At 38.0% G+C, this 12,700-nt stretch overlaps 1 protein-coding gene across 1 annotated transcript in view; it reads right to left on the bottom strand.

Moving 5' to 3' along the window:
• Nucleotides 1-2,943: 2,943 nt before the first annotated feature.
• The window catches only part of LOC131957078 (uncharacterized), a 32,088-nt gene continuing 22,331 nt past the window's right edge, over nucleotides 2,944-12,700 (bottom strand). The window contains exons 8-9 of the mRNA XM_059321778.1: nucleotides 5,144-5,280; nucleotides 2,944-3,020 (exon numbers count right to left, since the gene is read on the bottom strand). Coding sequence (XP_059177761.1) covers nucleotides 2,944-3,020; nucleotides 5,144-5,280 — 214 coding nt within the window. The remainder of the gene's footprint in view (nucleotides 3,021-5,143; nucleotides 5,281-12,700) is intronic.

The raw sequence follows: 12,700 nt of genomic DNA, 5'->3' as shown, positions 1-12,700 counted from the left end.
CCTGAAGTGTATTTATAAATTTGTTATACGAACGGTTTAATTCAATGACGTCATCGTCTGAGTCTTATGAACGAATGAAAGACATAAGAGAAGTCAAGCGACAACGGGAAGGAGTGGGTGGGGGGTGGGTGGTGACGTCATATCTAGGTTCTAGCTGAGCACTTGGCTTTAGAGAGGACCTCGTAAAAATAGAACGACGAGTCTAGACGCTTGCACGAGCTTTATGTTGGGTATCATTATACGTACAGGGACTCACTATCATCAACATTCAACAGGCATGCTAAACTTGGTTGGGCGGTGGGGGATATTTGGGAGAAACATAACGGTCGTCAGCATGGTGTGTATGTGTGTGTTTGTGGAGAAGGGGGGGGGGGAGGAAAAAAATATTCTAACATGAAAATAAAAAAAACAACATCTTCTGAATGGTGAAGATAGTCTCGTGGATGAATATTTCGGAAATAGAAGCTAAAACTTAATAGTATGTAGAGTGGGTCTTGGGTTTATACTGTAAGAAAATTATGCTAGATATTTGGGGGTGGTGGGGGGGGGGGGGGGAAGGTAGTCTGGGCCAGGAGGGAGAGGGGGTGGGGGCAGCTCGTGTTAATCTAGGCGACTTCAAGAAGACTTCCGGTCCACGCCCCAGCCTCGTCTGGAGTACGGTCACGTGACCAAGTGGGTTTGTGGTCTATGTCCCCAATTATTAACCTCGTTAGCCAAACAAAAAAGGTTGCCTCTTTGGTCTTACTGAGGCGTCTTCAGACCAGTGGTAATTGGACAGAGTTTTGTGATTTTAATTTTTTTTTTTGTTAAAGTAAAACAAAAATTGTGACTTATTTATTATAAAGTCTAACTAGTGTACTTTCAGTCACACCTAAATTGGACTGATTTTAAAGAGATTTTTTTCTTTGAATTAAAAAAAAAACCTCTAAATTTTTAAATCGATAATAGACTGGATAAACACACAAAAAATGGTTGAAATGATAATTACATTGGAGTTTATAACAAGTAGAAAAAATAATGAAATTATTTTAAGAATTGCTATTTGTACAAAAAAAAGGCGTTTGTGAGTTTGAGGGGAGAGATGGTGTGGGGTTGGGGGTTAATATGAATCAACATGCAGATGTCCAGATCCATCTAAAGCACATACCAACCAGTGATGGTGTAAGATCGATAACTTCTTCTTCTTCTTCGATCTTTATTTTAATATCGGATTATTCATCCCACACAATTAAGTAATACGTGTCAAATTGTTATGCGCCGTTTCGCCCGTTGACTCTGACTTCAGCCTGCTTTTCTTTCTACATTTGCTTCCATAGTCTTTGTCCAACCAAGAATAAACTACAAGGCAGCAGTTTTTTGAATTTTTTAATTTTCTCTCCGGACGAGTTGCAGTTCCCAGCTTAAAGAACCTCATCTTCCCGAGTTTCGAACACGGCACTTTTAGCTTTAGCAATCATGAGCTCTAGATCCCGACCACGCCATTCTCAAATTGAGAAAACAATAACAAGTGCTAGTGGAAGATTGAAAAAAAGGGGCCACCGACCACACCAAAACAAATTGTGGGATAAAATTGATGGGGCCACATAGTCACCCCAGGACCTTCTTTCTCCCCCCCCCCCCCAGTCAATCTCCCCGACCCCCGGGCGTTAAGTATCCCACTAGATCAAACCAAGAACAGGCGTCCTAAAACTAAGACCAAGCGTTGATCTCGATTGAACTATCACATACGCTTATCGATTTCATATCACCATTTTCTTCTTGGATAAAAAATGAGATCCATTATTTTTGTGGGGTTTTTCTTTTTGCCCTTATTTCCTAATGGAAGAAAATAACTGAGAAGATAAAAAAAAAGAAAATATTCTGACAAAAACTTATCAAAAAAAGCGTCGCCTGTTATGGTTATTTATAACTGTCTCAGTGTTTACTTTATTGATAATTCTTACTCACCCCACCACCCCACCATCCCACCCCCCTCATTTAGTATTCATTGGGAGTTGTCTTCATTGTTAGACACAAGTCTGGTTTTGTGCGCGTTGTATTTTAGCTAAATATACGTTCACAGCCATAATACAAGCTATAGTTTAGCCATAGTACAGCTTCCTGCCACAGTTACGTCATAGCCATAGTCCAGCCAGCCATAGTCCAGCCAGCGATAGTCAACCTCAGCCATAGTCCAGCCAGCGATAGTCAACCTCAGCCATAGTCCAGCCAGCGATAGTCAACCTCAGCCATAGTCCAGCCAGCGATAGTCAACCTCAGCCATAGTCCAGCCAGCCATAGTCCAGCCAGCCATAGTCCAGCCAGCCATAGTCCAGCCAGCGATAGTCAACCTCAGCCATAGTCCAGCCAGCGATAGTCAACCTCAGCCATAGTCCAGCCAGCCATAGTCCAGCCAGCTATAGTCAACCTCAGCCATAGTCCAGCCAGCGATAGTCAACCTCAGCCATAGTCCAGCCAGCCATAGTCCAGCCAGCTATAGTCAACCTCAGCCATAGTCCAGCCAGCCATAGTCCAGCCAGCGATAGTCAACCTCAGCCATAGTCCAGCCAGCGATAGTCAACCACAGCCATAGTCAACCACAGCCATAGTCAAGCCAGCTCTAGACAACCACAGCCATAGTCCAGCCAGCTCTAGTCAACCCCAGCCATAGTCCAGCCAGCCATAGTCCAGCCAGTTATAGTCAACCACAGCCATAGAGCTATAGTCAACCACAGCCATAGTCCAGCCAGCCATAGTCCAGCCAGCCATAGTCCAGCCAGCCATAGTCCAGCCAGCCATAGTCCAGCCAGCTGTAGTCAACCTCAGCCATAGTCAACCACAGCCATAGTCCAGCCAGCGATAGTCAACCACAGCCATAGTCCAGCCAGCTCTAGTCAACCCCAGCCATAGTCCAGCCTGCCATAGTCCAGCCAGTTATAGTCAACCACAGCCATAGAGCTATAGTCAACCACAGCCATAGTCCAGCCAGCCATAGTCCAGCCAGCCATAGTCCAGCCAGCCATAGTCCAGCCAGCCATAGTCTAGCCAGCTATAGTCAACCTCAGCCATAGTCAACCACAGCCATAGTCCAGCCAGCGATAGTCAACCACAGCCTTAGTCCAGCCAGCTGTAGTCAACCCCAGCCATAGTCAACCACAGCCATAGTCCAGCCAGTTATAGTCAACCACAGCCATAGAGCTATAGTCAATCACAGCCATAGTCCAGCCAGCCATAGTCAACCACAGCCATAGTCCAGCCAGTTATAGTCAACCACAGCCATAGAGCTATAGTCAATCACAGCCATAGTCCAGCCAGCCATAGTCAACCACAGCCATAGTCCAGCCAGTTATAGTCAACCACAGCCATAGAGCTATAGTCAATCACAGCCATAGTCCAGTCAGCCATAGTCAACCAAAGCTAGCCGTGTATATACGCCCAGGGGTAAGACAAAGTCCTGAGTGCCAATATTTTCCTGCAAATTGTGTTAAGGATTTCCTATTGGATCTGCAGACTGCCCGAGGGTGGGAAGAAGGGGTGAGTGGATGAGGGTGGGGGGGGGGGGGGTGAGTGGATGAGGGTGGTGGGGGGGGGGGGGGGGGTGAGTGGATGAGGGTGGTGGGGGTGAGTGGATGAGGGGGTGGGTGGGGAATTGTGTTGTCATGAGTCAACGATGTTTTTTACATGCTCGGGACAACATAATGAGGTGGGGGGGGGGGGAAAGCCTGGAGTTTAAAATAAAAGATGTCCTTGTTACTCTGAACAAGGCAATAAACGCGGTATTGGGGGCAACGATTTTCACTTTATAAATATTTAGGTAGGGCACGAGATGACTGGGGGGGGGGGGGGGCAGCCTGTTGACGAAATATGTGGGGACAACGCTGAATTAAATCTTAATAAATGAGTGCATCAGAAGCCAAATCTTGTCAAATTATGCTCTTAAGGCGGTAAATGAATCATATTTACACCAAGTAACAATACACGGTGGAAAATACATTGTATTTACACTAAGTCACGATACACAGTGGTAAATGAGTTGTATTTACATCGACTCTCAAAACACTGGTAGCTGACTTTGTTCTATGAATTTATTTTTATATTTTATCCCAGTAAAGCTCGGAAAATGTTCAATAAAAAAATAGTGTAGACCTACACTGATCTAAATTAAAGAAACAGTACATTATGTTTTGGTGTATTGTGTATTTAGCACCTGAAATCACGGTACATTTATGATATGTGAGGCAACATGCCACCACAGTCCAAGTGCTTATGCTTACGTTATAAACGTTTGTTATGTTCACTATCTATATCATAGTTCAAAGTATATTTGTATTTTATGCTGTTTTTACTACTGTATAGGGTTTATAAAAGACACATAACTATGTGTATATGTGTTTGTGTGTCGTAATTTTTTTGTATTACATTTATTGTTAATTCACATAATGTCGTTGTGCTTGTTGAGTGCATTGTGTCCATAAAAAATCATATGTGCTTGTATGTGTATTATGCATATATTGTAGTGTCCATACATAGTCATAGCTGTTTCTATCTGTGCTTATGCATTGTATACACTGTCCACTTAGAATAAAAGCTTTTACATGTGCTCGTGTATTGAATACTTTATCGTGTTCACATAGAGTCATAGCTGCTTCTATTTGTGCCTATGTATTGTATACACTGTCCACATATAGTCATAGCTGCCTATATTTGAACTTATGTATTGTATACACCGTCCACATAGAGTCATAGCTGCTTCTATTTGTGCCTATGTATTGTATACACCGTCCACATAGAGTCATAGCTGCCTCTATTTGTGCCTATGTATAATATACACCGTCCACACAGAGTCATAGCTACCTAATCCTGCTAACAGCGCCACATAGAGTCATAGCTGCCTCTATTTGTGCCTATGTATAGTACACACCGTCCACATAGAGTCATAGCTGCCTCTATTTGTGCCTATGTATAGTACACACCGTCCACATAGAGTCATAGCTGCTTCTGTTTGAGCCTATGAATTGTATACACTGTCCACATAGCGTCATAGCTGCTTCTATTTGTGCCTATGTATTGTATACACCGTCCACATAGAGTCATAGCTACCTGTACCTGCTAACAGCGCCACATAGAGTCATAGCTACCTGTCCCCGCTAACAGCGCCACCTACCTTTGATCTCGAGCGTAGCGCCGGCCAAATGTCCACTGTCACATGACATTGGTAGCGGCGTCTTTGACTTCTCTACGAAGACATGAACGGCGTTGATGTCGATGTTCCGTCTCTCAAGCACCGCCTCTAGCGAATCCCTGGGGGAGAGGGGAGAAACAAAAACAGGAAATGACGGCAGTGTTCATTAGGGGACAAGTAATTAACCTTTGGGTCATTGTATGGCGGCGTACTGTCTCCGGTTTAAATAGTTATTGAGCTGAGTGCCAGATTGTTCGTTTTGCTAATGGTGGATAAGTAGAGATAATGTTATAAATATATACATTTGTGTGCATATATATATATATATATATATATATATATATATATATATATATATATATATTCTAGGTTATTTATTCTAGGTTATTTATTATTCTTTAAATTGCAATTGAAAGATAAATCAATTAGGCTACATAAATGTATTTATTTATTCTAGGTTATTTATTATTCTTTAAATTGCAATTGAAAGATAAATTAATTAGGCTGCAATTTTTTTTATGCATTTTGTCTCGTGTAAAAAAAATCGGAAATCCGATAGATATTTCGCCATGAGATATTTTGCTTCTGAAATTTTGTCCATAATGTCTTTTGTCCTCAGAAATTTTGTCTCTGAGATAATTTGTCCTTGAGATAATGAGTCCTATTACCACATAATCATAATTTTACGCATAATGTCTATCCATAAACCAGCAAGGACAGTACCAGAGTATGCAGTACAAGTATAAATTTGGTTTGCTGGTGATTATTTAAAAAATTTAAAAACTTTAACTTGTGAATGAAAACAAAACATACATTTTACGTCGGCCTACTTCAGTGTCCCCTGCCCTATATAACCATTCCTTATTATAAACGACCCTAGCCAAATTATGTTTTTTTCCTCTGTCATATAATGTCAGTGATATAAACCAACACTGACATTTTAATTTAAAAAAGCAAGAGTTGGCCTGGATTTTGAATGACCTTGACCGCAGATGTGACGATAGGCTAGTGGTTAGCAATTGATTAATTATCGATTAACAAGGCTTTTTTTTCTACCCACTGAAAACAACATTACGGTTTTAAACTGACAGACGATACTACAAGCAAACTATTGAATCCAAATGCAAATTATTGAATCCAGGTTGTCTGCCCAACATATATATATATATATATATATATATATATATATATATATATATATATATATATATATATATATATATATATGTAACTAGGGTAGGCCTAGCTACTAGTTACAAATCTGATGCAACTGATAACGAACGATAAGCCGAGACGCAGTATTACAGTCTGATGCAACTGATAGCAGGTGGCTTATTAGATCGGAATGATAACAATCTCAAAGCCAACGCGTGCTATTTTGGGAAACGGTACGAGGGGATTCAGACGGCCTGTCAACTTTGATTGATAGGACGCAGATGTTTTATTAAACGGACTGTACGTTAGAACTGCGCAACTAGTAGTCGGAGACATCGAGTACAAGTATCGATTACGGAGGAATACAAGTACGAATACGAGTACGAATACAAGGGATAAATAGGAGGGGACGGCTGAACTCGCGGCTCTTCCCTTTTCGATCGCCCGCTCTCTTCATCGCTCGCTTTAGATCAGTCAGTCTGTGTGACATATCAAGTTGGTTATATTGTGTTAAGAAGGACAATAGACATGTGGATTCAGTTATATGAAGCCTAGTGAGGACTGTTAGGGGTCAGTTGATTCAGACTATTATTGTGAAGCATTCCTGTTGATTCATTGTGTTATATTGAAGCATTTCTTGATTCATGTAATAAAAGGATCAATAGCGAACCTGCATCTTCGAGTATTTCTACTGTAGTCGATGTTGTGTAGCATGAGTGGTTAAACTCGTTACATTTGGCACTACAGGCAAATAGTCTCGTAACATGTGGCGTTGCGAGCAGGGTAACTGTTCGCTCGTTACATATATATATATACGCAGTTTGAATTTTAAAAGCTGGTATGCCTAATTAGAATGGAGAAACTGTAAAACTTAAATAAATTAAAATTGCGAAGGTTAACCAGTTGAACTATAAATGGTAATCAATTAAAACTCGTGTAATACATGTGTTATACATGTGTTACAAGTCATCAGAGTAAAGTCAAGTGCTGAAACAATCGCTTATCAGACGTGGCGTCGCCAGTATACATTATTAAAGACAAAAAAACATTAAGCTAGTCAATATTCGCACCAGAATACGAGTAAAATAATATACACATGTGATATTATTTACTGATTATTTCTATCCCAACCCAAACATTGAAACCTAACACCTCAGAAATCACGGAACTCAAAAACTTTTCCCCGACCCAATAGCTGGCTGCCATTGTAGTTTGATGTTGGGGCCCAAGATGCCACGAACACAATAATAAGACAATATAACACGTCTCACGAGAAACAGCAACCTACAGGCGTACAAAGAGAAACATTTCTTGTGATTTGTAAACCGACTGTTATCCCTCTGATATCGATATTTTTTTTAAAGCTTGTTGTTATGTACGCAAATGCAGGATTTTTTTTTAAAGTTTGGCTATCTTACTGCACTTTTCCTATAGGTCGTTACAAATCTTTGGATTCTCCCTATCAGAAGTTTGATAGCCAAAGTTACAACAATATCAGGTGGTGTGGTACCCGTAGACTCAACAGAAAAATGTTTTATCTTTGACTTTATGAAGTACTACATGCTTTTTTTTTTAGCTTCATACCCGAAAGCATTGCGGTTAATCGTGTTTCAACGTGCATGCTTGGCTTTAGCAACACGTATTGCCATCTTTGTATCTTACTTTACAAACTCATTTACCATCTTTAGCTCCTTACTTTATAAACTCATTTACCATCATTAGCTCCTCACTTAATAAACTCATTTACCATCTATTATTTCTATTAGTTCAATCACCCCAGGAAAAAAATACTGTGTGGTTTGACCAGCAATTTCAACATAACATTTCATCATACAATTTTAAAAGCAAACGGACCTCAGGCAGAGATGTGTACGGTTCTGTAAAAACTGTTGAAAATTTGAGCACGATCCTCGCTCATGCCTTTAGCACAGTTTAGATGTATGGCAAGCTCATTGACTGGCCTACGTGTTGCAATATGTTTCTTAACCCTGTCCCGGCAACATATTTGGTACCCTGTCCCCGGCAACATATTTGGTACCCTGTCCCCCACAACATATTTGGTACCCTGTCCCCCACAACATATTTGGTACCCTGTCCCCGACAACCGGGTGGATTACACCCGTACACGTTTTATAATAGGAAATACTATTTCTTCTGATTCCTGGCAACTGGGTATATTACACCCATAGTTTATCTCATAGTAAATTGTTTTCTTTGTTCATTGTGGGATGGGTAACAATACTGACACGGTTATAATTAACTTGCCGCATGCTTTTACTAATCTGTTGATCTTGTCCTGACCCATTCCACATCACTTGTGCTAGAACATCGTCTTGAATGATAGTAAAGCTGCTCTATATACTTAGCCTCTGTTGCAACGAGCGGAACTCGGCTAAAAGAATCTAATTCCACTCAAAGAATCCACCTGATTCCATTAGCTACCACAGTATCAATACCAACCACATTAAACTCTGTTTCATTACGCTAGTGCTGATAATACCAACATTAAAAGTTTCTTTAAACTTTGTTTGGCTCCCAGCGTCATCAACGTCAACATTTGTGCCAGTAGCGTCTATGCTATGGCCATTATAAACTGTATATTCCGCGTTACTTTACTCCTCCAGTTTTCTAAGGAGCTCAGACACTAAAAACTTACAAAGAATGCCCCAAGATAGGCATAAAAATTGTTTTTCTTAAACAACAAAATTTACACTTGTAAGATAAACTATCAGAAATGCGTATCAATTTTCCCTTTTATGAAAAAATATAAACCACATTTTAGTGTGTTAATTATAAATAAAATGTATATTTCAATTTTATTTTAATTTAGAAAGTGTAGCAATTAATACTTTTCTATTTAAACTACTGGTTAAGTATAACTCTAAAATCGATCCAGTTAAAATATTTAAACATTGTTGGCATACAAAATTGAATATGTTTATGGCCAGTAAAGCATTATCTTATCAACTCTACTTAAATTTTACTACATTGAAATTCTAAATATTTTTTAACCAGTCTTGGGAACAGTTATGCATTCTTTCCCTTGCTAATTTTGGAATCTATAAATGGGAAATAACAAACAAAAGATTAACATTAATGTAAAGCCCGTCTATTTTTAAACACTGCATTATGTGCTAAAATATAAACTCGGATATTATTATACATACATATATATATATATATATATATATATATATATATATATATATATATATATATATATATATATATATATATATATATATATATATATATATATATATACATATACATATATATATATATATATATATATATATATATATATATATACATATATATATATATATATACATATATATATATATATATATATATATATATATATATACATATATATATATATATATATATATATATATATATATATATATATATATATATATATATATATATATATATATATATATATATATATATATATATATATATATATATATATATATGTTTGTATGTGTGAATGTGTGTGTACATAGATAGAAAGACGAAAATCACAAATAAAAAAAATCCATTATAGGGTTCTCAGCTTTCATTTGCAGCAAACGCTAGAAGCAAAAGTAGTTCGTTTCCAAGGTAACGGCTGCCCACATAAATACACAAGAATATGCTTAATTTACTGTATAAAAATAACTAAGGAAAAACTAAATGTTTAAAAAATAGGTCCTATACCTACATTTTCTTTGGTTAAAGCTTAAGAAATAAAATCTTGTGAGCTGTTAGCGTAGACCTACATAAGAGCGAGGCATAGTGTGATATGAAAATATTGTTCTACATTGATGCTGCATTAGTTCAGATATATATATATATATATATATATATATATATATATATATATATATATATATATATATATATATATATATATATATATATATATATATATATATATATATGTATATAAACATAATGTGAATGAAGTATTTAGGATAACCTGAATTTCGCTAATTATATTCCGTGAAACACTTATATGCCACTGAAAATATAATGTCAGTTGAAGCCATAAACTAATAGGACACTAAACAGTCGCTGAACGCAGGAATAATCAAAAGTCCATAACTGACCCCTAAAACTGGAATCGCCGGCATGAAATTCTGACCTGTGGCCGTAGTAGGACCAGACTGGCACACAGGCGACAGAAGAATCGTCTGCTGGTCATATAGCAGGCACTGGGTAATGTACGGGTTCATTCCAGTGTCGGCAGTTCTACGGCCAAAATCAATATCTCATCCAAACGATAAAAATACGACAACGCATTTTATGGCTACATATATATATATATATATATATATATATATATATATATATATATATATATATATATATATATATATATATATATATATATATATTATATACATATACATATACATATTTATATATGTATATACAAGAATATATATATATATATATATATATATATATATATATATATATATATATATATATATATATATATATATATATATATATATATATATATATATATATCGTACCTACCAGATAATTAAAGAACAGTCACTACCCTCTAAGCACTGAGATGTTCTATGAATTATTATTATGGCTGAGAACGAGAGAGAGAAACCAAGAAATCAACAAAGCCAAACGAAATGGATATTTACTATCAAGTCCCCGCTGTTGACATAGTGGATCCAATATATCCAAGGCACCGAATGATCCAATAGCTAGATAGATTGACGACGTGGTGAGGGTGTGAGTCGCGGTGTGTGGGTCCCGGTGTGTGAGTCTCACCCAGGGAGCAACCGTTTAGTTTGGAGTGGGTTTTTGACTCGATCAGCGCACGTGAGCTGGTGAGCATGAAACTCTGGCACCGCGTGTTGTTGAGGGCGAGTTTAAACTCCGCTTGGAACGGAGTGAGGGGGGGGGTGTATGTAAATAGTAGGAGAGGACCCGGGTCTGACCTGGTCTGTGGCGCGTGCTCTTGTGCCAACACTCGGGTGGAGGGCGGGAATGTTAAGGTCAAGGCTGTGCGCTAATGACACGTCGCCCGTGCATGTAGGTGTCGCGGTACTTGACTTCACGCGCTGATCGCCGCGTGGGTCGCTATAGAAACGAGCACTGGAATAAATCGTGAGTTGTAGGCCCCGCTGAATCATACCGCTTAGCTCTTTTTTTCTAACTAAAAAACTAAATCTGACCCTAAACAAAACCTAGTTATGATCAGTTAACTGAGTAAGCCAACCACACCCTCATTTGTGTAGCAGCTAAAAAAACGTTAACATTGGTTTACATTTTCGCTCACATGCGTCATTCTATTTCAGACTGCGCCCCCCCCCCCCCCCCCCCCTCACCCCAGGTCTTAAGATTACTAGGCTCGGGCTAATACCCCTGGACATAGATATAACCACAGCCATGTATTGTTTTCATTTGCCGAGGTTAAAGAAAACATTAAAGTCTTGACATCGGTATTATGAACTTGCTTTGAAATTGTTGATACAGTATGAAAGTGAAGCGATTGCTACAGTTCAGTCAAGCTTTGTTGTTCATGTAATTCTTCTTCTTCGTTCTTGATTCTGTAATTTCTAGCGTTGGACGCGATTCCCACCAAAGACAATTAAGTATTATAATGTGTCAACTTGTTATGCGCCATATAAGGCAACAGTTGTTTGATTGACAGTTGTCTCTCCTTGAAGAGTTGCTGCCCCCAGCTGTCGAGTCTCATCTACCCAAGTTTTAGTGGTTTAGCAACTTTGAGCTTTACTGACTCGCCCACGCCTAACCCTACTTCATTGTTCAAAATCAGATATTTTGTTTCGTTTAGATTTTGTTTTTAAAGTTCCACAAAGTTTATTTAAAATAATGACTAGAAAAATGCTCACCCTAATGGGTTGATAATGGTTTATGTAAAAAAAAATTATTTACAGATCTTCTAAACATCTGAATAATGTTCTTTATCTGTTTATTTCAACATGCATTTCGTTTGGGTTTTAACCGCTCCCCCCCCCCTTCCCACAATTGATAACAAATTTAATTTGTTTTAATCAGACAGACTATCCCATTTTGTAAAAATAAAACCATGTTTATTTTATGAAATTCTAATTGGACCAAATAATATCATTTAATTTTCAACCCATGCTATGGAAAGTATAGTTTGTAGATGTAACTGAATAGCGCATTGAAAGCATTTCCCTGTAGTCAGCCATAGTAGTATCTGCGAGCGTTGAATATCAGGTCATTTGATAGCAAGAACATCTACCATAAAAGTCATATGAAATAATCATTAAAAATTCATGACAAAAGTCATGCAATAGGCAAACTTCCTAGTTCCATTTTGCAACCTACAAAGTCCCAAAAGCATTTTTTTTCTTAACCAGGGTTCGACCGAAC

Source organism: Physella acuta, unplaced genomic scaffold (genome assembly GCF_028476545.2).
Source record: "Physella acuta isolate Inbredline_101_S28 unplaced genomic scaffold, ASM2847654v3 ptg001204l, whole genome shotgun sequence".
In the NCBI taxonomy this organism is placed as follows: Eukaryota; Metazoa; Mollusca; class Gastropoda; family Physidae; genus Physella; species Physella acuta.
The sequence above is the reverse complement of the archived record's forward strand: the minus strand, read 5'-3'. Positions and strand labels throughout refer to the sequence as shown.